Source organism: Taeniopygia guttata, chromosome 3 (genome assembly GCF_048771995.1).
Source record: "Taeniopygia guttata chromosome 3, bTaeGut7.mat, whole genome shotgun sequence".
NCBI lineage: Eukaryota > Metazoa > Chordata > Aves > Passeriformes > Estrildidae > Taeniopygia > Taeniopygia guttata.
This window is the reverse complement of record NC_133027.1, coordinates 85,834,929-85,857,579: the sequence shown is the minus strand read 5'-3', so window position 1 is coordinate 85,857,579 and position 22,651 is coordinate 85,834,929. Positions and strand designations below refer to the sequence as shown.

At 36.9% G+C, this 22,651-nt stretch overlaps 1 protein-coding gene and 1 non-coding gene across 2 annotated transcripts in view; both read right to left on the bottom strand.

The window, feature by feature from the left end:
- Positions 1-22,651, bottom strand: part of ZFAND3 (zinc finger AN1-type containing 3) — a 137,183-nt gene that overhangs the window by 92,986 nt on the left and 21,546 nt on the right. Inside the window, 2 exon segments of the mRNA NM_001256231.1 lie at positions 9,984-10,010; positions 11,897-11,937. Coding sequence (NP_001243160.1) covers positions 9,984-10,010; positions 11,897-11,937 — 68 coding nt within the window.
- On the bottom strand, positions 1,648-1,711 carry MIR2967 (microRNA mir-2967). The gene has a single exon (NR_048974.1). It is a non-coding gene; the product is annotated as a microRNA mir-2967 (primary transcript).

Here is a 22,651-nt window from a genome sequence, read left to right as displayed (position 1 = left end):
ATTACACACACACACACACACACACTTGCCCCCATAATAGAGAGTCATCTACTTAAAATTAACGATAAAGACATTCCTGCTGAAAACTGTTTTAAGCTACTTTCTTCTCCCTGACTAATAGTTAAGTGATATTTAATCACTTATTTAGTAAGGGATATTTAATGTGATAACAAGGAATAGTATTATCTAAAGGGGTATTTTTCCCCCAGTGATTGCAAATTAGTCCAACAGTTAAAATTTAACCTTTTAAAAATTCCACCTCATTCAGTGTAAAAGTATAACTTCTTTACCTCTGAAGACAACAGTCATTAAATTTTTCATTTAATTAACACTACATGGAAACTCACTAATAGACTATTGGGCTTTTTTTAAAAAGGCAGGAAGTTATAGTTGTATTGACTAAATCTGCATGAGCAGTTTGCCCTCTGGTGACTAACTTTATGAGAACGTTTTGCAATACAGATAAGACAACTGGTATGAATAAACAACGACTGGCATATTTGCAGGCTCCATAAGAAAAATTATTAATTGTTTTAAAATAAATGGTATGCATTATTGCAGCAGTGCAGTATGATTTTCTTTAAATTAAGAGAAACAAACTGGACTGAAGATAAGTGTCAAGAAGATGAAGAAAAGAAATTCAACTGCAGAAAAGACACATACAGAAAAGGACTGAAATTCCAAAATTTTGCCTAAGATTTTTGAAGGCTAAGACAAAATAAAGGAAAAAAAAATCCCTATCTGCATACATTTCTCAAGGGCATGAAAAGCAAATCCAAAATCAGGTTGTCCAAAATCAGCAGGAAAATAGTATCATCCCTCAGTAACTGATGAGGAACAGAAGTGCAACACAAAAAAACCCCAACTTGTCTATTATCACAAAGAAATCCTCATGGACTGCGAAAAGGAAATCAAGTCAGGATCCCAGCTAGCTGCCAGATCACATTTCTTTCATATGAAATGGCTAAAGAATCGAAAAGTCATCACTTACTTTTCGTTCTATTATCCAGATCACATTTATCCCATACAGCTGCTTTCCCTAACAGCTTAAATCACCTTAGCAAACAGCTGTATTCCCTTATAGCTAGCTACTTAACAAAAAGGTTTTCACAAGGGAGGTCATTCTTGGTCTTGCCCTGCTTGTGTATGCAAGGACTGTTGAAATATTGAGTTAGCTGCCATGTCTGTTCACCTAAATTCTTTCTCATTGTCCTCAGCTAAGAGTTGCTGTTGGACAGTAACTAACTACTTCAACTTGGAGATGCTCAAGCATGTAGACATAGAAGTTAATAGTAATGACAAAGGAAAGGAAATGCTCTAGAATCTAAGAAAGAATTGCCAAGTAGAGTTAACTTCCCAAATCACTGTTGTGTCTTGCTTGAAATACCAGGAGGTTTAGTTAGTTTGAAGATCAGTAAAAGATGGATAATTTCTGCACTGATCACAAATATTTATCATAAACACATATCTTCCCAGCTACCTAATATGGTAATTTTCTCTTAGTCACCTAGCACATAATAAAATAAATGCTGTTTCTAGACTACTTTCCTTGTAAAATACCTTCTGAAATCAGCTCTTTCACCATCTGGCACTCCTCCTGCTCTCTCTCAGCCTCTTGTGTGGCAGTACAAGGGGAAAGAAAAAGGCAACTGCTAGTCCTCTACAATTTTGATGTGGCATTAACAATCAAAATCCTAGAAAACATGCAGTCAGCTTGACAGATATCCTTATGAATTTCTAAATACTCCTCAGGCAGTAGTGCCTAACATCTCCAATGGCAAACTACATTTTATTTAAAAGACAAACCATGAATCTGCATAATACTTTTTAAAAGAATGAGCTGAATGTTTCTAAAACACACACTCTGATACTGCCCTCTGTTCTCATGCAGAAAGAGTTAAATATCCTCTTTTTATTCCCTTAAGGCTGCTGGTCCCAAGCAGAGGTGCCATGTTTTATTTAAAACATGCTCTCTCTCAGTAACCACTTGTTCTAATTGGCAAGGCAAGGCTGGGTCCCCAAAGCACACAGCTTGTTAGATTCAGTTTGGATTACAAAAACACGATGAAACAAACTGCATCGAAATGTACAAATGAACGGCTCAGGAGTGCACGACACAGACATGGAATTAGATTGTAATATGAAACAAACTCCACAGGGAGGCTAGGGAACAAATTACTAGTGTCTCTATAAACTATAGAAGGGTTCCAAACGAGCAAATACACAAAAGAGAGCACAGACTTTTCCATAAATCAAGTGAATTGCTAAATTAGAAAAAAAAAAAAAAAAAACCAAAAAAACCCACCAAACATTTCTTCTTCTATCTTATGCACACATTTATAAGGGAATGGAGGAATAAAAAAAGTTAAGTAAATTAAACCCATGGGTTGCACATCCTCAATAGGTAACCCCACTTTCATGCTGGCAAAGTGCAAACATCATGCCAATTAAGTTGGCAAAGTGCAAACATCATGGCAATTAAGTTGTATTTCTAAACATTTTTTTTTACATCAACACAGAACCTATACACAAGAGACTAAATTACAGCTGGTGCTTCAACAAGTCATTTGGAAAGAAGGGGAACAAGATATCAAGAAAAGAGAAAGAAACTGGTTTTACCATAAAGAAAAAAACATACTAGAAAACAAAGCTATGAAAAATTAAAAATAATGTAAGTCTGAGGGAAAAAAGGGCTTGAGCACTTTTCTTTGCTTGTAGTTCAATCTGTACAATGAGACTGGACTGGACAATCCCCTGAGATAAGAAAACACATGGAAAACATCAGTGATGTCTTGTCAAGACAGAGCAAAAAATTAAATTAAAAAAAATTAAAAGACTCTTTTGTAGTCTTTTCAAATAGCCAGTACTGAGAAAAGGTCATATGTTTGTGTGAGTGTAATGTATATTTTTAACAAATGAGCCCCGGTCTACTAGATTGAATTTTGCAAGATGCAATCCAACAGCCACTAATGTCCTACAGGGTAGTTTGCTGATAGGACTGATTGACAGTAAAATGATACTAGTTATTAATTAAAAAGGCATTCAATTTTACTAGACTGTGTTAGTGAAAAGACAGACAAGACATGACAGAATAATGGCCCACTAACTTGAAGTCAGAAAGAAGAAAAGAAAAAGAGAAGGATCTGTCCTACCTCAATACACAACATTTGAGTGACAGCTGTGAAGGAAATTCTTCCACTAACAATTGCACAAAAACTTAATGGGTATTTCCTCCATCAGTGCTTGCCCCTTCCCACTATTTCATCCAGGGGAAGTGAAAGGAGGATGAAAAGGGACAAAATAATTGAACACCCCAAACCAGCAGCTGAGCCATTGGCCCTGTTGACACCCTTCATCGCACTGCTGTGCACACAGCGCCTTCACAAAGCCAGGTCACGGGAAGGTGAGGGTTGTGCCTTCTGCTCAGTATCTTCTACACCTTTTTAGACAATGCACAGCCTAATCATATCAGTATTGCCACAAAGCAACACAGGAGCACTGTACTTGGCAGCTTCCATGCCATCACAATGTAGATATGGACACCTCAAGTAATGTTTTACTAACTTCACTCAACATGTGATCTGTATTTTAATTCCAGAAAGGCTAGAAAGCTTCAGGTATCCCTCTCTCCCAAATTTCAAATTCTCCTGTATATACTGAGACCTAGGAAGGTACTGGATAAATATGCTAGATGATTTGGTGGATGCTTACTTTTGAGAAATGTAAAATTATTAGTCCTAAGCTTAGATCATACAACTGTATTCAAATAAATCAATTTTCTCCCAATTTGTATTTCCTCTCTAAACATTTAAGACAGGTTAGGGTTAAAAGGAGTCAACTAAAAATCCCTTCCTAACCTTTCCACAAAATATTGACCTGTTTTAACAATCCAAACAGAACTACTACTCAGATTTTTAGATTTTTTTAAAGCTAAAGAATAATGTATACTAACAGAGTAAAAGGAACGATTGGGGTCAGCAGTGCAAACCAAGAGTATGAACAACTGAAACAGTTTATCCATTTTTTTCTTAATTCCTTTTTATGGCGACTCTTTTTTTCAAGCTTAGCACATATCTCATATTTCAAGCTTTCTAATTATGCTAAGACATCTTTTTCCTATCATGTTTACACATTTAGAAATTCTTCGGGTATAAAGTAAAAAACTGCATGTAAGCTAAACAATATCTATGGTTATATCTGAAATGTTACATTCTTTACTAGAAGATGCTCTAGAAATACAAAACATTTTTGTTGTCACTCTAACAGCTGTACAATTTTCCAAAGAAATGTTTAGCTTCAAGCTTGACTGTTGTCGTAGTTTGACACGGAAAAAAAAATTTTCTCGGAAAGAAGAGGTCAATTTAAATATTGACCAATTAATGGTGGACATGCCTCTGAGAACACAGAAGGGTTAAAAGCAAAATTCCCAGGAGAACTCGCTCTCTTTAGTTCAGGCCAGCGTGCAGTGCAGCCTCTCCCCTGCCCGGCCTGTGGCTGGGTGGGAGAGGGGAAAGCCATGTGGCCTTGGGAGGTAGCCCCAAAAGTGGAGGGACTGGAGCCGGGCTGGCCCCCTGCAGATGGAGGGGTGGAGAAACCTGGGATGTCTCCATTCCCCCCCAGAGTCTCTCTCTCCAGAGAGAGAGAAAAAGACAGTGGTAGTTTTTGTCAGCAGTTCACCACGGGGAAGAAGAGCGGGGGGCCGCAAGGTGCCCAGCCACCCTGGGAGCTGGAGCCTGGGCAGCAAGCCATCTTTAAGAGTCGGGACTTTTAACCCTTCCTTGAGAAATGAAAGCTTTGTGAAATCTTTCTCCTCCTCAGTTTGAAAGAGAAGAAGAGAGACAGCTTAGACCCTGGGATGTTAGAAGGAGAAATTCTAAATAAGAGAAGATGATGGAGTGGCTTTTGGCTGGACTTTTTCTTAGTAGCCACATACTGAACCAATCTTCTCCTCCATGAGAAATTGTATTTTTAAGAAGATGCTGGTGAGCCAAAGAGACCTGCTTCAGCTAGAAAAAGACAGAAGTGGAGCGAACAGAGAAAAGTTAGGGAAGTTTATAGTAGTGCCCCCTGTCTTCAGAGAAGAAGAAGAGAAGATCTCTGTTCTTAGACCCTTGGCCCCAGGAAAAAATGGGGGGGACTGTAGTCCCAAAAATGAAAAACTGAACTGTTGTTTTTTGTTGAAACTCAAAATGTCTCTGACATTTTTAGAGGTTCCAGGCCTTGGTCAGAAGCATTTTAGACCCTGGCAAGCAGCTGGAAACAGCTGTGATTTTGAGTTTGAGCCATGGAATGAGTTACCAAATTTGAAGGTGGAACAAGCAGTCACAAAGGGTTAGATGGTATAGTAGAGGTAGTTACAAAATAGAGGGGAAAATTTTTTAGTGTTGTACAGGGAGGTTTTAGCACCTGTACAGGGGGGGATTTACTTTGTACATGGGGGTCAGAAGTTCTAAGATGGAGGAAAGTGGGCTGATCCTGTTCTTCCTCCTTCTTCTTCCTTGCCTCCATGTTCTTGGTGATGCTGGCACTTATGGATTGATTTAGAGTAGAAAAGCACATTGTAACATAGATAGCAGGTATTGGGGAAAATCTGTAAACATATAATACGTAATATATCATATAAAAGATAGCAGCAGCCCTGGGTGGGGGAAGAGAAGAAGAAGACACCAGGCAGTGAGGGTGTCAGGAGTGTGTGTGTCTCTGCCTGGGGCGCTGACCAAACAGCTGCAGCCCGTGAAGACAATCTTTTAGATAACGAGCAATAAACTGCCTTGAGACTGAACAAGAGGCTGCGGGGTTTTTCTTTGGAAGCACGGGTTGGAGGAGTGACTCTACCACCACACAAGAGCCCTGAACCAAGCCCGGGGTTCTCACAGTTTTTTCCCCTTTTGGTAGGGCATCCTTGAAAGGAAAAATCCTAAAAGCAGTCTGTCCATCCATACATTAGTAGTAAGAGCACCATGCATAGAAAGGAGAGGGTCACCATTAGCAAACTTTTTTTCTCCGGGCGGTGCCATGTGTGACATAGAAGCACAGGGTGTGGCAGCTGTGTTTCTTGGGGGGTCTGTGGCACAGGAGGGGCTCCTCTCTCCCTCAACAGACTGAGAATCAATTGTCTAAAGGGTAGAAACCTGACTGGGGTCCAGGTTGTGTCTCACTGTAATTTGTTAGAGTTAAGTAGTGGGAAGAAGAATGTTTTCATTTAATTTTTGTGGGTGTGGTTTTTTTTTCTTTCTTTTTCCTTTTATAGTAGTATAGTATTAGTAGCTTAATAAAGTTTTTTCCTTATTATTAAGCTTAGGCCTGCTTTGCTCTGTTCTCAATTGCATTTCACAGCATTCAATTAAGAAATTGCATTTTCATGAGGGCACTGGCACTGTGCCAGTGTCAAACCATAACAACTGTGTAATAGAAGTTAAAGATAAAGCTTGACTACTTTTGAATTCTAGCCAGTGAGGGCCATTTTTTGTAGCAAGCAGTCCATGTACTTCAAAACACAAAGATGTAAACACAGCAACAAATTCTGACGTAATGAAGCAGCATATTGAGGCACTGGCTTCTATTATGAGCTAACAAAGGGAATACCATTCTGAAAAAAGAAATGTCTTGTGTAGTGGTAAAGAAAATTAGTTCTTAGTGATGTTTTCAGATTTCTGGAAACACTTCTTGCTGCTTTTCTAACAAAGTACTAAAACTTGTGGATTCACATCAGAAATTACAAGTGTGTGAAAAATACAAATATAACAGATTTGTATCATCCGAACTCAAAACTTTATGAACACAATGCTGAATGAAGCATAATTTAGTAATTACCATACAATAGGGTACAGCAAAAAAAGCACAATTTGAACTAACAACACGTAAGATGCACGTGCTGAAAAGATTTCCAGTAAGCAAGCTGAAAGCTTGACTAAGAATCAAATCAGCAGTTAATTAACAGCAAAATCTATTTAGGCAGGAACACTGATTTTTGCCAGCTTATGTTTACAATAGGATTCATTACTGACAAACACGGCAGCAATAACAGACAAGTTCTAAAGAGCTCCCAAGATTTAAAAAACTGAGAGAAAAGGAAATTGCACTATTCAATATGTCTGAGACACAAAAAAATGCCAATTTTGTAAACTCCAAAAACTCAGTGGGATTTAAGCATGACAAAATAAAGGTCTGCTCAACAAAGGAAGAAGTTTAAGATATGCAAAAATATGAAGCAACTCTATAGTCAGATATCTAAGTTCTGGCAACAGGTGTATAATCTGACAATTTTAGACTCAGATGATACATAGTACATATTAATGGCTATTTTTCTTTTTCACTCCTTATTAGATCTTTTCAATTCAGAAACATAAAAATATTATCAAAGTTTCAAAATTTCATAATAATCTAGCATAGAGTTAATCATACATACTGAAAATACAGATGCAGTTCTAGCAATACTGACTTTCTGCTACTATAATGAAGATTAAAAATTTCTAATTTTTTTCTCATCAAGAATCCATTAACTTAAAAAACGTGTTTTATTTCAACCTAAAAATAAGACCAAGTTATAAGCCGATGCCCCTAAAACTCAAGACAATTCTTGGGTTATATGGCTGAGTTATTTTTTCAATTTCAGTAACGCTGATCTAGTACTTTGTACAGCTGGATTAAGGGATAGGTACCCACCTCTAGAAGTTTCAATTACATGTTCAGACAGAATGCCTATGATTTTGTTTCACAAATCCATGAATACTCTAATCATATTTTATCTTCTTCCCATTTTGCAATTGCATCTCTCCACCAAACCATCCACTGCTGCACTTACCTTTAGCTTTGCACAATACTGAAAAAGCTGAAATCCATTTCCTGTACCTCTCTTTCCATTGCTGATAGAACATAACACAAATTAAGCCTTCCAGGCTCACAATCAAATGGCTTAAAGACAGACTGCATTTTTGAGGGGTGATGTAAGTAGAAAGTGTAGTCTTTATCATTTTTTCTATTTAAATTTTTGTTCTTACTCTGTAATAGTTCATTCTGTGACTTTTCCCAGAGGTTCCAATTAAAACTAAATTCTTGAGGTACCAGGTGCTGTTTCCATGAATGCAGAATTCCTGCCTGAAAGAGTCTGCTTTATCAAGTGGCATTTCAAAAAGTACTCAAGCAATGTCCCTACCTGAAGTTGATACTAGAACTTCCATAAACCTAATGGGAGCAAAGATAGGTTAATAAAGAGCATTTTTGAAATTTTTAACTCATCACTGTCCCTTATTTAATCACTCAGAATTCGCAGTTTACTGTATTGAAAGAAGAAAGGCTGCAGCATTCTTGAAAGATGTGGCGTCACTAAGGGAGATACTCTGGCCATAAGTTACATTTTTTTACTTACCAGCCTGTACCCTGACCAAAAAAATAAACACTAAAAAAAACTCCAAAACCCACACCACTTTACTGCATTTGTATTCTAGATGCATGGGAAGTCTGAAGCAACTATATCTTCACCATTTAAGAGTGTATTTATTTGAAGCACTTCAATATGTAGGGTTACAGTAGTTCTGTATCTGGAGATTCTGAGGCATTAGTAACACATGGTCAGAACTGAATTGGAGACAGAATGTTGTGAAGTACTTTGCAGAAGTACAATTAACTTGAAATTATTTCAGAGAAGCTCTTAAATATTTCATAGTCTGTTGCTTCTACAGGGTTTAAGCAAAGCAAGACAGGTATTCCTTATTAGAACAAGCAGATGGTGTGAAGAGGAGGCAAAGACAGCTGAAAAGGGTAGCTAACTTCAAGCCCTTCTACAGTATTTATCAATCATTATGTGCAAGCTAAGAACTAGTCTGTGGCAAATGAAGAGTATTTTTGTGGTTGTACAGAAGAGCTTAGTGAACTTTCTGGATCTAGATGAAAACACTGGGCAGTTACAGGCAAAGGGCTGCATGTATCTGTGCAGTATGCAGTTCATTCTTGCCATAGAAAACTGAACAGCTTATCTCTGTAATAACTTGTGAGCACCATTCCCACATTTAATGTAAGAAAAAACAAGGAATGTCAGTCTCCTTGCCTTATTATCTGGTTGCTTTTGCAGTTTGTCTCCTCTTTGGACAAATGTGGTTGAAAATTCAGTGAATTTATTTTGATAATAAATTTAGAAAACAGAAGCACTTGGTCAAACAATAGGGCAAACTAACATTACCCTTTGCTCCAATTCTGGGCTAATTAATCTGATTTATGTCAAACTTGACCATTTTTTCCCCAAGGGATGGGTGTTATTGTTTAGGAATGGTATTCCTAAATTTAGTGTCCCACTAAAACACCAAACCACAAGCCGCTCCCTCACTTCCCCCTCCCCTAGTGGCAGGCTAGAGAGGACAATTGGAGGCACAAAGGTAAAGATCTCAGGCTGAGAATTTACTGGAAACAGCAATGAGATAAGAAAAAGCAGAAACAGAGACAATATTAGTAACAAAAATGTACTAGAGAGAGTGGTTCATATGCAAAATGCTCAGAACTGCCATTACCCAACCACTCCCTCTGCCAGAATTTCTTGACTGGAAGGCAACCCCTTATCTCTGGAGGAGTGTCCCTTTCCCCCCACTCCTGGCAATGAGTTGAGGTGGTACAGAATATCCTTGTCTACCCTGCACAAAGTTGCCCTGTCCTGACAGAACCAGAACAATGGGGAAGCCAGAAAATGCAGAAGCAAAGAAGACTTCATGTTCATGTATTTACAAACTCGTTAGTAGTTCAGAAATTCTGAAAAACCTGCTAAGATAAGGAGGTTCCATGAATAAATCGTATTGCACTGTAAACAGAATGTTTTATCCCTTGAGGGATTGTTGCTCTTCTCTCCTGATATATGTAAGAAAGGAATACTTACACAAATATAAGGGTCTTTCCTGCAGTGTGTGTCTCAAATTAATTATTTTTTTAAAAAGGAAGACTGGATTCTTCCATCTAGGAAAAAATGAGCAAAAAAAGTAATTTAAAGATTTACTAACCTTTTTCATTGTGTGGATTTCTTTTTTCTGAAATAAAGAAAAAGGAAATGATGGTCAAGAGAAATCATACTTCGAAATTTTTCCTTTGCTTCAACATATTTGAATAAATAACCTGCCATTTTAAATGAGAAAAAAGAGGAACTAATTTTCACATCCCTTCTCTGGAGTGCCTCAAACAGTGAAAAACATCTTTCAACACCCTACTTGCCTAAAATCTTGCTACCTGTGGTGGTTAAATTTACAGAAACAGGAGTACATATCTTTCTATATCAGTATATAGATAGAAACCCAGTATAGAAAATATGCTAAAAACATTTCAGTACCACCAGGGGAAAAAAAGTAAAAAATAGAAAACCACTTTTATGTTGGAATGATGACACTGAAAGGTTTTGAGTTATGACTCCAACAGAGTTGGAGTAGTTTTAACGCTACTTGTTGAAGGAACCATAGTTAAGAGAAACTTGTCTTTTTCCACAGTACCTTCTACAGTACCTTTATTCTAACCACTAGCAGCTCTTTAAGTTACTAAACTCTTCCAAACACTTATGTCATTAAAATAAACAGGCTCTAAGGACCATCTTGAAAATTTAAAAACATAAGCTCTCCCACCCTCACCCTCCCAATCACACAAGGTCTCATCTTAAAATTTTACAGCAGAGAAAAATTAACTTCATTAGAGGAAATGGCATTTCAGAAAGAAATGCAGAATAGAAGCCAAGAACTCGTGTTCTCTTTAAAAAAGAAACAAAATTACAAACAAACAAACAAACAAAATACCCAAACCATAAAAAAACAAAGGAAAAGATGCTCTGCCTAATGCCTGGTCTGCTGGCTGTGAAGTGTTGGGTCCTCTGCTAAACTCAGCAAATGAGGGATGGGTTGTTTTGACATCTTAGAATCAAAATTCCTGCATTGCTGAGTACACAAACACAAGTTACTTATAGTGCTAATAAGAACATAACATTCCTACTGAGTCAAAGCAAAGATTTGTTTGTGACTGTGGTCAGTAGGGAAAGAGTACAAGAAATGACTTATACTTCCTTCAATATACCATTTCCAGAGACCCATGCCTTTGGAAAACAGCCAGAGAAATACATTTTGCTGAACAACCTTTTAGTAATCTTTATTTCCAAGATGTTTGTTTAATGAAGTTATACCGAACCCAAGATCTGCAATCTAAATTAAAATTAACATTTTTGCTTTAAAAATGCTAAATAAGCTCTAAAGTTAAAAAAAATGCTGGACCTTTTAACATTTTATCTGTTGCCCCAAGACAGTTAAAAATCATGAGCTATGACAGGACCTTAATTACAATCAAAAGTAAGCTTACAATACCAATACTAAAAAATTAATTCAGAAGGGCAAAACCAGAAGATGCTAACAGCAAAAGGTCAAAAACAATTCCTAAGATTTTACACAATAGCAAAGACCTCACAATAAGAAAATAATATGAAGTAATTAGAACAGCCTACCAATGACTTACTGATAATTTAATGTTCAAGGGCTGCAAGTTAGAGGAAATGGAACAAAGTATTCCATACTAACTTTTCCTTTTAATTTTTTTTATTCATTCTATATATCAGAAGTTATTACAAAATAAATCCTACAAAATTCCAAATTACAATTCAGACTTATGTGTTGTGGAAACCGTATCATCATACAAGAGCTGTCCTGCAGTGGAGCTCTGTAGTACAAGGATGTACCTAAATTCCCTAAACTTCAAGAACTAGGTTTGATGGGTACATTTACAGAAGAGGTTCTTGATTAGCAAATAAAGGAAGCACTAAAGTGAGGAAAATCTGATTACGTGTACACACTGAAGGAAAAGAAATCCATGCACAAATCCTAAGGGAGACGCCAACAATGTGGTTTCAATAATCTAAGGGAAACACAAAACCTTTTACTGCACTTACCAGCAAAGCATTTGGAACAGAGATTCATAGTCTTGCTGGACCTGGGGCAAAAAATAAAAAAAATAGAGCTAAAAAATTCATTATATTTCTAATCAATACAGGGAAGTTTTGGGAGCAATGAAGCAAGGGTACAGAGAAGCTAAAAACTTAAATGGCTAGGAATCAAAGGTAAGTGGCTGAACTAGAAATGAGAGTATGGAAAAAGACTTTGTAGGGTAATCTCTTTCCAAGAGTTTCCAAAATATGACTTCTACACATTTACCTCATATATGAAAATAAACTTACTTCACCATTCAATGTATATGTTACGCATTCATCATTCAAATCTTTGTATTGCAATGTGATAATAATGATAGATAGAAAGCACCAATACATTCCATTTCAATAGCAGGCTCCCCTTGGCAACAGCTCTGCAGTCCTGACAAATCCTGAATACAATACAGCAATGGAGAGATTGAAGTATTGTACTTATAAGGACACAGACAGATGTGCTCTTGGAAGTCTAGCTGGAATGTTTTAACTAGTTATTACATCAAGCTCTTCATTACTACCCTGAGCTGCATTCAGCAGTAATTTAATATAACATGGCTGACTTTGCACTGACATGGACTAGGATAGTTCATATTATCCACAAAGGTGAGCTCAGCTTTGAGGGCAGCAACCTTCAGCTGAAAGAAAAACAGCAGAACAGCAGCAATATCTTAAGCCTCCCAGATGTCTATAAAGTGCATATGCAATTATGCCACAGGTGTTCAAACCTCAGAAAGTCAGTAGCCTCACCAAAAACAAAAAGAAAAAAAATAAGGTTATAAGATCTCTCTAGGCTCCCATGAAAAACATGAAAATATCCAAAGCAATGCACTATGTTTACCCCAGTTTACAAAAAGTTCACTTCTAACACCTCACCTCCTTTACAAAGTGACCTGGAGAATATTCTCAGAAGTTCTCTATGTGTTGGTAAGAATGAACTGGTTTCTGTGCACACTGCCGAATATTTGATTTGTTCAGCATTCCTGAATCAACTTTGCCATTATTTACAGGCATTAATGCCATCCTGGGCAGGTTTGAAAGTACCTATTAACAGGCCAGGTTGTACCAAAACTGTCCATGCCTATAAGACCTTCTTTTCCCCCCAGGGCAGCCTCTAGCTGGGACATATAATTTAGCCAAATTAGCTGCACCTTTCTCTCCAGAAAAATACATACAAAGAAACAACTGAGATTACCAAAACAGTTGTTTTCTACCTCCAACCAAACAGGAAGGGAATTTTGAGAGGAGATCTGAGTCTAACAACATATAAATTATAAAAAACTGCTTGAGACAGAAAAGTTTGACAAATTTTTCAAAACAATTGTATCACAAACAAACACGTATCAGAATTATAGATTCCCCCTACCCAAATTTGTAGATGGTTATTTTAAATTACTTTCCAGTAACAAAGTAAATCCAGACCTGATCAATCATATTTTGGTATCAGTCACACTAAAACATTACAGTTGCTTTTCAATTCATGTACACCTGAAAGCTGGTTTACATCAGGCTCAAAAATTCTATAAGAACACGTATCACCGGATATTTGAGATATAACCATTTGCCAGCTACAGCAAGAGCCACAGACATATGAAAGCTAGTTTTAAATACAAACAGTATGTCCACAGGACCAAAGTTAATTCCCAAGAAAAGAAAAGCAGAACAGTATTTGTAGCCATACAAATATATCATCAGATTGGTAGATACCCAAAGATTCAATGTGTTGATGGTCTGCACAGATTATCTACCTTTAAATGAACTGCAATTAAAAACAGCATGGTGAGTCAACACCTACACAGCATCAGTGTGCTGCAGTTCAGTACTCACTGCTTATGGGTTAGACCTTCTGGAGCAGCTCAATATGCCAGGCAGGACCCTCTCTGCAAAGCCATTAAAGCCCAGGGGCAGCAAAGAAAAATAAAGGCAGAGTTCAGTTGGTTCATACTGATGACATTGGAATGGGCAATGATAAATGTTTTCTTTGGTGTAATCAACCATCTCAGCTGTAAAATATCAATCTAAAGCCTCATATAATATCTACTTATCAGCACGCCAACAATGGAAAACAGACACAAACACAACATAGAGCTCTGTGAAAAAGAGAAAAAAGGCTGCCACACACATCTAACACACAAAACCCCAATAAATTTTCTGAAAGGACTGCACTATTGGACAAGTGACCTTGTAAGCCAAGTAACAGTTACAGTTTCAAGGATCACTTTCCTTTTAATCCTTGTATGCCTTTTCAAGGCATCCAAGTCAATCTGAAACTGCTACTAGGATGAGAACCTGAACCTTGAGTGGTTTTTCATTAGTTTCTTTTATATAGCCACTTAAGTGAGAGCAGATACACACACCAACGCTACACTAGAACTAAGAAAACAGCAAAGACAGCAACACTGATCAACAATCAGCTTCTTTATGAAAATGCAGTATTTAACTGGAGCAAAAGTTTCATAAAGTAAATGCACTACACAGTTTATGTACACCAAATTTATCAGGTCAGTGTCTGTCAAGTAAAATGTGTGACATCCTTTTTCTGTACTGCAAATCCCTCCTCTCACTGCTAGGATCTCCTCTTTTTAGCAGGCAAGGGTTCACTCACAAGACCTAAAACTGAGCAAACCTGCATATTGCTGATCTCTGGTGAAGCACACATTAACCACATCACTGGTTTAATCGTTTCTCAGTGACTCCAGAATTCACCAAAAGCTCATACTGCCAGGAAGGAATACAAAAATGTAAAATTTCTTTGTTCCCGACAATCTTCTCAAATATATCATACACGTGCAATATCTGTTATTTCTAGGGACAATTTTATTTGAAACACTCAAAGTTCTGAAATATCAAAGTCTTAATCACAACACAGCCTTCTGTTTCCACTTCACAGGAACATGATGGTCATGGATGACTTTTAGGGAAGGCAACACAATTCCTGTTTCTAGGAACACATAACAATATCATGGCTGCAGTGGTATACTAGGCACAGCAAAGCTAGAATTCTATGTTAGTCCTGGAAATGAGAATTGAGTGTTTCAGACTGCAAGTCTAGGATGACACCCAGCATTTCTACATCCTTTTGACACAGCTGGCTTGGGATATGCTTCTGAATCAGGTATCAAATCACCACAGTTTTTAACTGAACATATTATAGTAATTCCTAGATTTCCCTCATAAAAAGTCAGCTTCATGCTGGACAGCACCTCATCCAGAATTACTCACAGTATACATTTTATATGTACAATATCCCTAGAAAGCCATTTTTATACAGATCATTTATAATCTCCACTTGTACATAATTTAAGCTGGCATTCAGAAAGACGTTCGTATTTATAGATAAGTCAAACAGAATGGCATCACTGCTGAGGCAGAATATAAAGTTAAACCCTCTTTGGAGGTACTTCCATCTGTCAAATAAAACCCCATTTAACTAAAGTGTAACACAAAATTATTACGCAATTGGAAAGCACAAGGTGAAACAAACTCAGAAGGTCAAGTGGCAGACTAAATTACTCGCAGAGGATACTTCAAGTCCAGAGGCTACAGAATGATAGCATGTAACAGTTCTGCAGGATTTGGTCCGAAAACAGTGAGGGTATTAAAACTGCCTCTGCTGTCCAAGGGAAAAAACCCATTCCCTTAACAACATGGCTATGAAAGCAGTAGGGACTTTGAAAGAGGAAAAAATTTACCAAAATGGGAAACACTGGAAGTTCTAACATGTTTATACTTTAAGCAGGAAATAAATTGTGTGTAAGGGTAAAAATAAAATGCACACTTGAGGCTCTCCAAACCATCATCCCTTACTTGTGCTGTTGTGCCTACAACTCACCACAGCAAAGGGAACTATTTGAGCAATCTGATAAGACGTACACACAGACCACTGTAAGGTCCCAGTCTCAGAGAGATACACATCTGCATCTCCAGTGAAAGGTGTATAATACAAACTGAGAGCCAGCAACAGTCATTAAATAGCAAAATTCACATACTTCAAATCCTGTATGTGCTCATATTGTGTACCACAATTGATATGTAACTAATTAAGAAAACTGAAGCGATTGCTTCCCTGATTCCATTTTCATATGGTAATTCCATTACATTCTTATGAAGGTGTGAACTGGCTTCATCTGCTCCAAGAAGTGCACTTGATTTTATAAACTCAATTTTATGCTCTATACTATCAATTATTCCTTTTATTCCCTGCCATTTTACAGTATATCACTGCAAGGTACCATCCAAATCAATGCACATTCTAATTTGTCTTAAATGGAAGTTTGGTTTTCCTTCCCCCTCTTCCAGTAAATGACTACCAGTACAAAACCACATTCAGAGAATGCAAGTTAATTCTAGCCCTAAAGCTCAAAGGCACAGCTGTTAGATGCACAGCAGCTGATCAGAACAAACAGAATCAAAAGACAATCTCACTCTGAAGATTCAAGAACAAGTCACATGTGGAAATTTTGTGTAAAGAGAGTTAAAAAGAAGTGTACCAAAACTGGCTGATCTCAAGATACTCAAGTCTCCAAAAACAAACTTCTGCCAAGAAACTTAGGCACACCTAATAAATAATAAAGGTTTTGGTAACAGAATCCTCCATTTTCCAGCAGATGATCAGGTGCTTCATAACTTCTCAGTCCCATCTTTAAGGTAAAAAACAAAAGGAGACCAGAAACACTAAATCTAATACTAGCTTCACTCTATACAAGTGCCAAAGGGCAATACAAAATGCCCAGTTTCACCTGTATTAGCATGCCACCTAGACTTAAGGTAATAGTGAACTAGTATTATTAGTACAGATGCTCACCAATGACAAGAATTGTGCAGCTGCCTCAGAGTAAAAATTCTACTACTACATACAAGTATGTATTCTCAATGCTTGAAAAATAACACCAGAATAATCATAATTCTTGAAACTAATTTTTGTTCATATGTCTTTTGATGATAAAAGAACAAGGATTTTGGAGGAAAAATGCTTTCTTTCATGCAGCATATGTGCATTAGACATTTAGTTTTAAAGATATTGAAAACCACAGATGCTAATTAAGTATGACTATAAAATCCCAGGTTCTGCATTTTTATTGGAAACAAAGCCTTCCAGCACATCTAGTAATGGTTTGTTATGATTCAGAAGTTGTTATGACTTGGTAGCAGGAAAACGTATCTACTTCAGTGTCCCTGTAATTGCATTGGTGATTAAATGCAGCATGTTAAACACTTCTTGGTCCCCTTTCAGCACAGCAATTACAGTGGGATCACAGTGTCACTACAGTACAAATGTATCTCAGCCCCTGAATGATACCTGTCCAACATTGTCAGGGGCCCTATGTTAGAGAAAGATTAACATAGTATGAATAATGTCATTAAATACTTATAACCACAATGATGCTCAGCACATACTATGCCATGCATTTTGCAACTTAGGACGACTATGCTCACGTTAAATCAATGCATTTTTACTACTGTAGTTAATGATCTGTCACCATTTCCATTAGAAAGCAATTTTCAAAGCCTTAGACCTCTGCTAAGAATTCACTGTGAGCTGAATCCTGGCACAGGGCAAAAGCAAAACCATAGCAGACATGTTTACTTTTGTCCAAATAAATTAGCAGGATTATTTATTATTAAAAGAAAATCAATCCAATTCTGTATTTCCCTGACACTTTTCATCATTCATTCAGAGCATCTAATGCTTTACCTTGCCCAGGAGGGAGGTTAATTAGGCTGTGTTAAGATCCTCAGTTGTCCTTCGAAAGTTCTATATGTACACTACCTTCTGAAAAATGTCATTATACTTTTCTAAATCAGAAGTCACCTCACTGACTTCATGTATGCTGTATATTCAACATTTATACATACTTTGTAATTTATAGTCTTGTTAAGGGAATATAGGCAAGTTTTTCGTGGCAGTTTAAACAATTATTCATATTTTTAAACTGAGGTAATTAAATTACTCTTCATAAATGATGCATGCCAAATTCCTTTCAAATAAAAGAGCAGAAGTGCAGCATGGCAAACACAGGTGGACCTAAAGAGAACTTGGCAATGAGAAAGTCGCATGCATTCAGAAACAGATATTTTTTTTTAAGTGAACTAAGATCTGAAATTAAATAGCCCACGAATGCACTCAAAATCTACTTCATTATCTGTTCTATACCTATATGCTCAGGGTTAAGAACTTCAATTAGAAAAGTGTTATTGGTAACATTTTTTGTGATTACAGCTACTATAGGGGGTTGTGCTTTAAAACCATCGGTATCTGGTGTAGGACTTCTCATTTTCACCACAATTTAAATGTTGCTTATCATCTGAAGATTCTTGGAGGCTGCTGAAAATGATGCTTCAGCCAGTGAGCCATACTTTCCTACCCCAATTTGAAATGAAATGGAGGGCAAACTTTATGAACTTTACAGTGTATTAGTGCAATGCCCTTCTGGCAGCCTTCCACACTCAAAATATATGCTGATGTGCTGATACCCCAGTGAAGTAGCTGGAACCTAGTTTATTATTTTTTCCAACAGGTACACTAAAGCATCCTTTTTAAACTCTATGACTGGAAGACTTTTTGTTTTAAATACATAAGGACACTGAAATGCTCAGTTGACAATTAGTCCAGAGAAGAGCACAAACACATTAAGGGTAAGATGGGAAAATGCGGAAAATACACAGTGAAGTAGCCGAGTCTTGCAAAACATACAAAAACACTGATAAGAGTTTTCACTGAAATCCTTCTCCAACAATTCTTAAAATAAACTGCAAAAGAATCCAGTGCATTTAAATGAGCTAAGACAGGTTGTGAGAACTTTGATCTGATTCATCTGTGTTTCTAGCTGAACTTACAAGGTTGTTGCCCTCCAGTCAAAGCCAAATGGTTCATATTCCCATGAATACACAACTCTATGCTTTAAAAAAACTATCTCAGCAGCAAAAGCATATACCAAACATTCCTCTGATAACTCTTAAAAATCTTTTTCAAGAAGATGTATAGCCTACTATTTAAAGGACAGTTAAAAGTTTCGAATTCTAAGAGCTGAAGAAGCCTTTAGTGAGGTAGGAATAAAACTTGAAAGTTGTGATCTACCCACCTTCCACCAATTCCTCAAGGATATTATTTTACAGTATATTGCAGGTAATAACTAACATTGCCCTATGACAACACAATCATCCTCCTGAGATTTACAATAAGAGATATTAACTTTATCTTTTTCTTCAGATCAGACACTCCAATAAATGCTCTGCTGATAAGCACCACTCAAAAATCTATTCCATTTCTGTTATTCCTTTTACCACAGTATAAGTAAATAGATACTAAATAGTAAAACATTCTTAGGGGAAAAAAGCAGCTGGAAAAGAAACCTCAAGAAAGAAACCGTTTTGTCCCAGGACTTAAAGGTATGGGTAATTATATATCAAACCTTGCCAGGAAACCCTCCTAAAATACTTCCTGACCTGAACTGCCAGATTTACCACAGAAAGCAGGAAAAAGTTTGATTCTTGCTGATTTTAAGCCCAGCATGTCTCTTCTGTACACAAATGCATAGTGAAGCGTTTAATTTTTTTAATCAATGTTCTTTTTCTATGGCACAAGTATACTTAAGAATGCCTGTCATTATGATGACTTAGAATGGTTAGAACGTTTGAATTCCTGTTGCAGGGGGAGACGGGAGCAGCTTTGCAAAGTATTTCCAAGCCTGCAGGGTTTATGTCAAGTAACCTTTAAAAGGACAAGGTATGTAAACTGGTTTTAAAATGCTGTTGTTGCATTAGTATTAACAAATCACACCAATAAAGTCTGGTATAAATATTGTGCCATGTGTATTCTCCCAAAAGCTAGCAGAACATCAAAATTATAAAACAAAGTACTTTGTTGAAGAGCTCTACATTTTGTGTCTAACAAGTCAAACATTAATCAAGCTAATCAAGCAAAAAGGAGTTTCAAGTGTTGACCAACCCAAACATGGAGGGAGAAGGCGCTTGAAGGTGCATTATATGCAAGAGATCTGAGAGGATGAGTTAGAATCCCTATCATTATTTTGACTATTTATTGCTATGAGTTTAAAAACACTAGGAAGCTAGGTTCAGAAATAAAGCAACCAAAACTAAGAAGTAAGAGTATCCCTTGGACAAAGCAAGAAAACATTACTGTTCTGAGATGGGTAAGGAGCTGTGTCCTATTTAGTAATGACAAGGCTGTCCAGCAGGATCTCTCACCTGCCTAGACAACCCCAAAAATCAGCAATGAGAGACATTTTGCGAATGAGAGACAAACTCCCTTTTATGATTATCTGTACTCCTTGGTTATTGAATCCTTCTGGAACTGCACACCATGACAGAATTGTGGCACTTCTTAAAAAGCGTCTGAAGAATTTTGATAAGGTGTCTGCAATCCTATCTTACGACACATACATCTGAAAGAAGATACCAGTACGGAAGTTAGCGGGCAGTTTTCCTCCTCCCCATTTAAAACAAGTTTCAGTAGTCCCCAAAAGTTTGCCTGGATGTTCACCATGGGAAATTCACTTTCTTCCATCCTAGCCTGCCTTATACCCAATTGTACAGTCAAGAAGCAATGGGGCTTTTACTCTAGTCACTGCTGCCTCTACACGTGACTGACTACACACAGACATTTTCAGTTCTCAGGTGTGAAAATGCAGCTGTGTCTCATGATCCTATTTTAGAAAACAAGAGTACTTCAGCTCCTCCTCAGGAATTTGAATTGTATTAAGATTATGCCTACACTAGGAGCTATCTGCCAGTTAACTAAACAAAACATTCCTGGAAGCGGATCTATCTACACTGTTAGAAAACATTTCCACCCTGTTGTTACAATAGATAAATAAGACAAAGAAAGTAGGAAAAAATCCCACATAAAAAGTCACTTTTAAAATTGGAATGAACCACCCAAGACTATCTTACTGGTAGCAAAAGCAGATTTACATATTCCTCTTGGTCATCACAGAATTTTGATCAATTTCTAAATAGCTCTCAAGTGGATGCCTGTCCCTAATTTTTTTCTCTATCAGGTGTGAGAGGCCCCCATCCTCAAAACAACCATTCCAGAGTAAAGAAACAGAGTGTAACTCTCTTGCTATACTGCAGAAATGTTATGAACTAATGTTTTCATCAACACATTACACTAAGTCTTGGCTCAGAACAACACTTTGGATGTTAAACCTTGTGAAGAGATATCCTCTCATAAGTACTTTGGAGTTTTCTAACAGTTCAGCATCATTCCAAACAATATGGCATTTCTAACCAGCATAAAACTACTTATAAATAATTACTTCACAATGTTTCTGTGTTAAACATTCAACTTCTAAATCTGAAAAAGACTAAATAAAACAGGTAAAATTTAGAACAACGAAGAGTTAAGGAACAAACCAACACAAACATGTTTGGTAACACCACTTCAAAAAGCAAACAAACCCTCAAAAAAAAAACCCAAAACACTACAAGCAAGAATTAAGCTGATATTAACAAACACTTATACAAAGCAAGACATGAATCTGAACATAGAAAAAGGTGTGATTTTTTTCTTTTCCACGTGTGCACCCAGGCACAAACACAGGTAAAGAAATACAACAGCAGTTATACACTAACCACCATTAATCCAGTGAAAAATGACATTTGATAGGCTGAGACGTACAGCTCCATTGATAGCTCATATAAAGCAGCATCCTCTTTTCAGCAGTGTTCCCCACAAAGTTATTTTCTCAGGAGCTGCTAAGACACAGCAGATACTGGCCATGGAAAGTGTCTTCAGCCCCAAGATCCTTCACTTGCTTTACAAAGCAAAAGGGGTCTGCTGTATGAAACATCCCAAATAAATCCATTCAAAAACAAATCCAAAAGTGGGGGGTGTAGGAAATCTGCACAGTTAACAAATCCAAAATGAAACAGAAGTGCTTGAGAGACTTGAGTATTTTTTTAGGGGGAGGGGAACATTATTTTAGGTTTTTTGTTTGGTTGGTTTTGAGGTTTTCTCAAGCTGTGATTAAAACATTAATCATGGAACATATATTTATATCTGAATATCTCAACTCCTACCTACATCTTCAACACAATTTCCAAGACCTGAACTTGACCCCGGGAATGCTGCTCAATGCCATTCTTTTTTTCAAGTAAGGGATTTTGCAAAGTTAATGAGTTAACAATGTTGTAGAGTTCAGTAACTGAACTGCAAATAAATGTCCTCTTTTGCTCAAATCCTATGATTCATGTGCCCAGGAGGAACAGCTGCCTTAACTCTACTTTATCTAGCTATGTTACCTGAAAACTCTTTTCAATTTTACTTTGATTAGAAAAATGCTTAAAAAAATTTAAGTGGGCTAAAAAACTACACACTAAAAAAACAGATTGTAATAAACATCACAAGCTCGAATGACTCAAGCCATAATGTCTAGAACTTGTTGAAAAATAGGAAACTACTTTAAAATAATATAATAATGCATTACAGCATCTATGTCCTGCATTTTCCAGCATTCTGAATGCAAATGCATGATCTTCAAGAGCAATTACAATAGAAACAGTACTCCAAGTTTTTTCAGAAGGAAAAAGCATCTTAAATACCACACTACAATTCTAGAGGGTGAAAAAAAGTTATTCGCTAAATGCAGATTTTAAACCTGACTTATCGCTAATATAATATGAAATACTAAAATATTATTAAACCTTCTCATTACCCACAGTTAGCTTATCAGTCTGGCTGCTGGCCTTTCTGTAATTGTA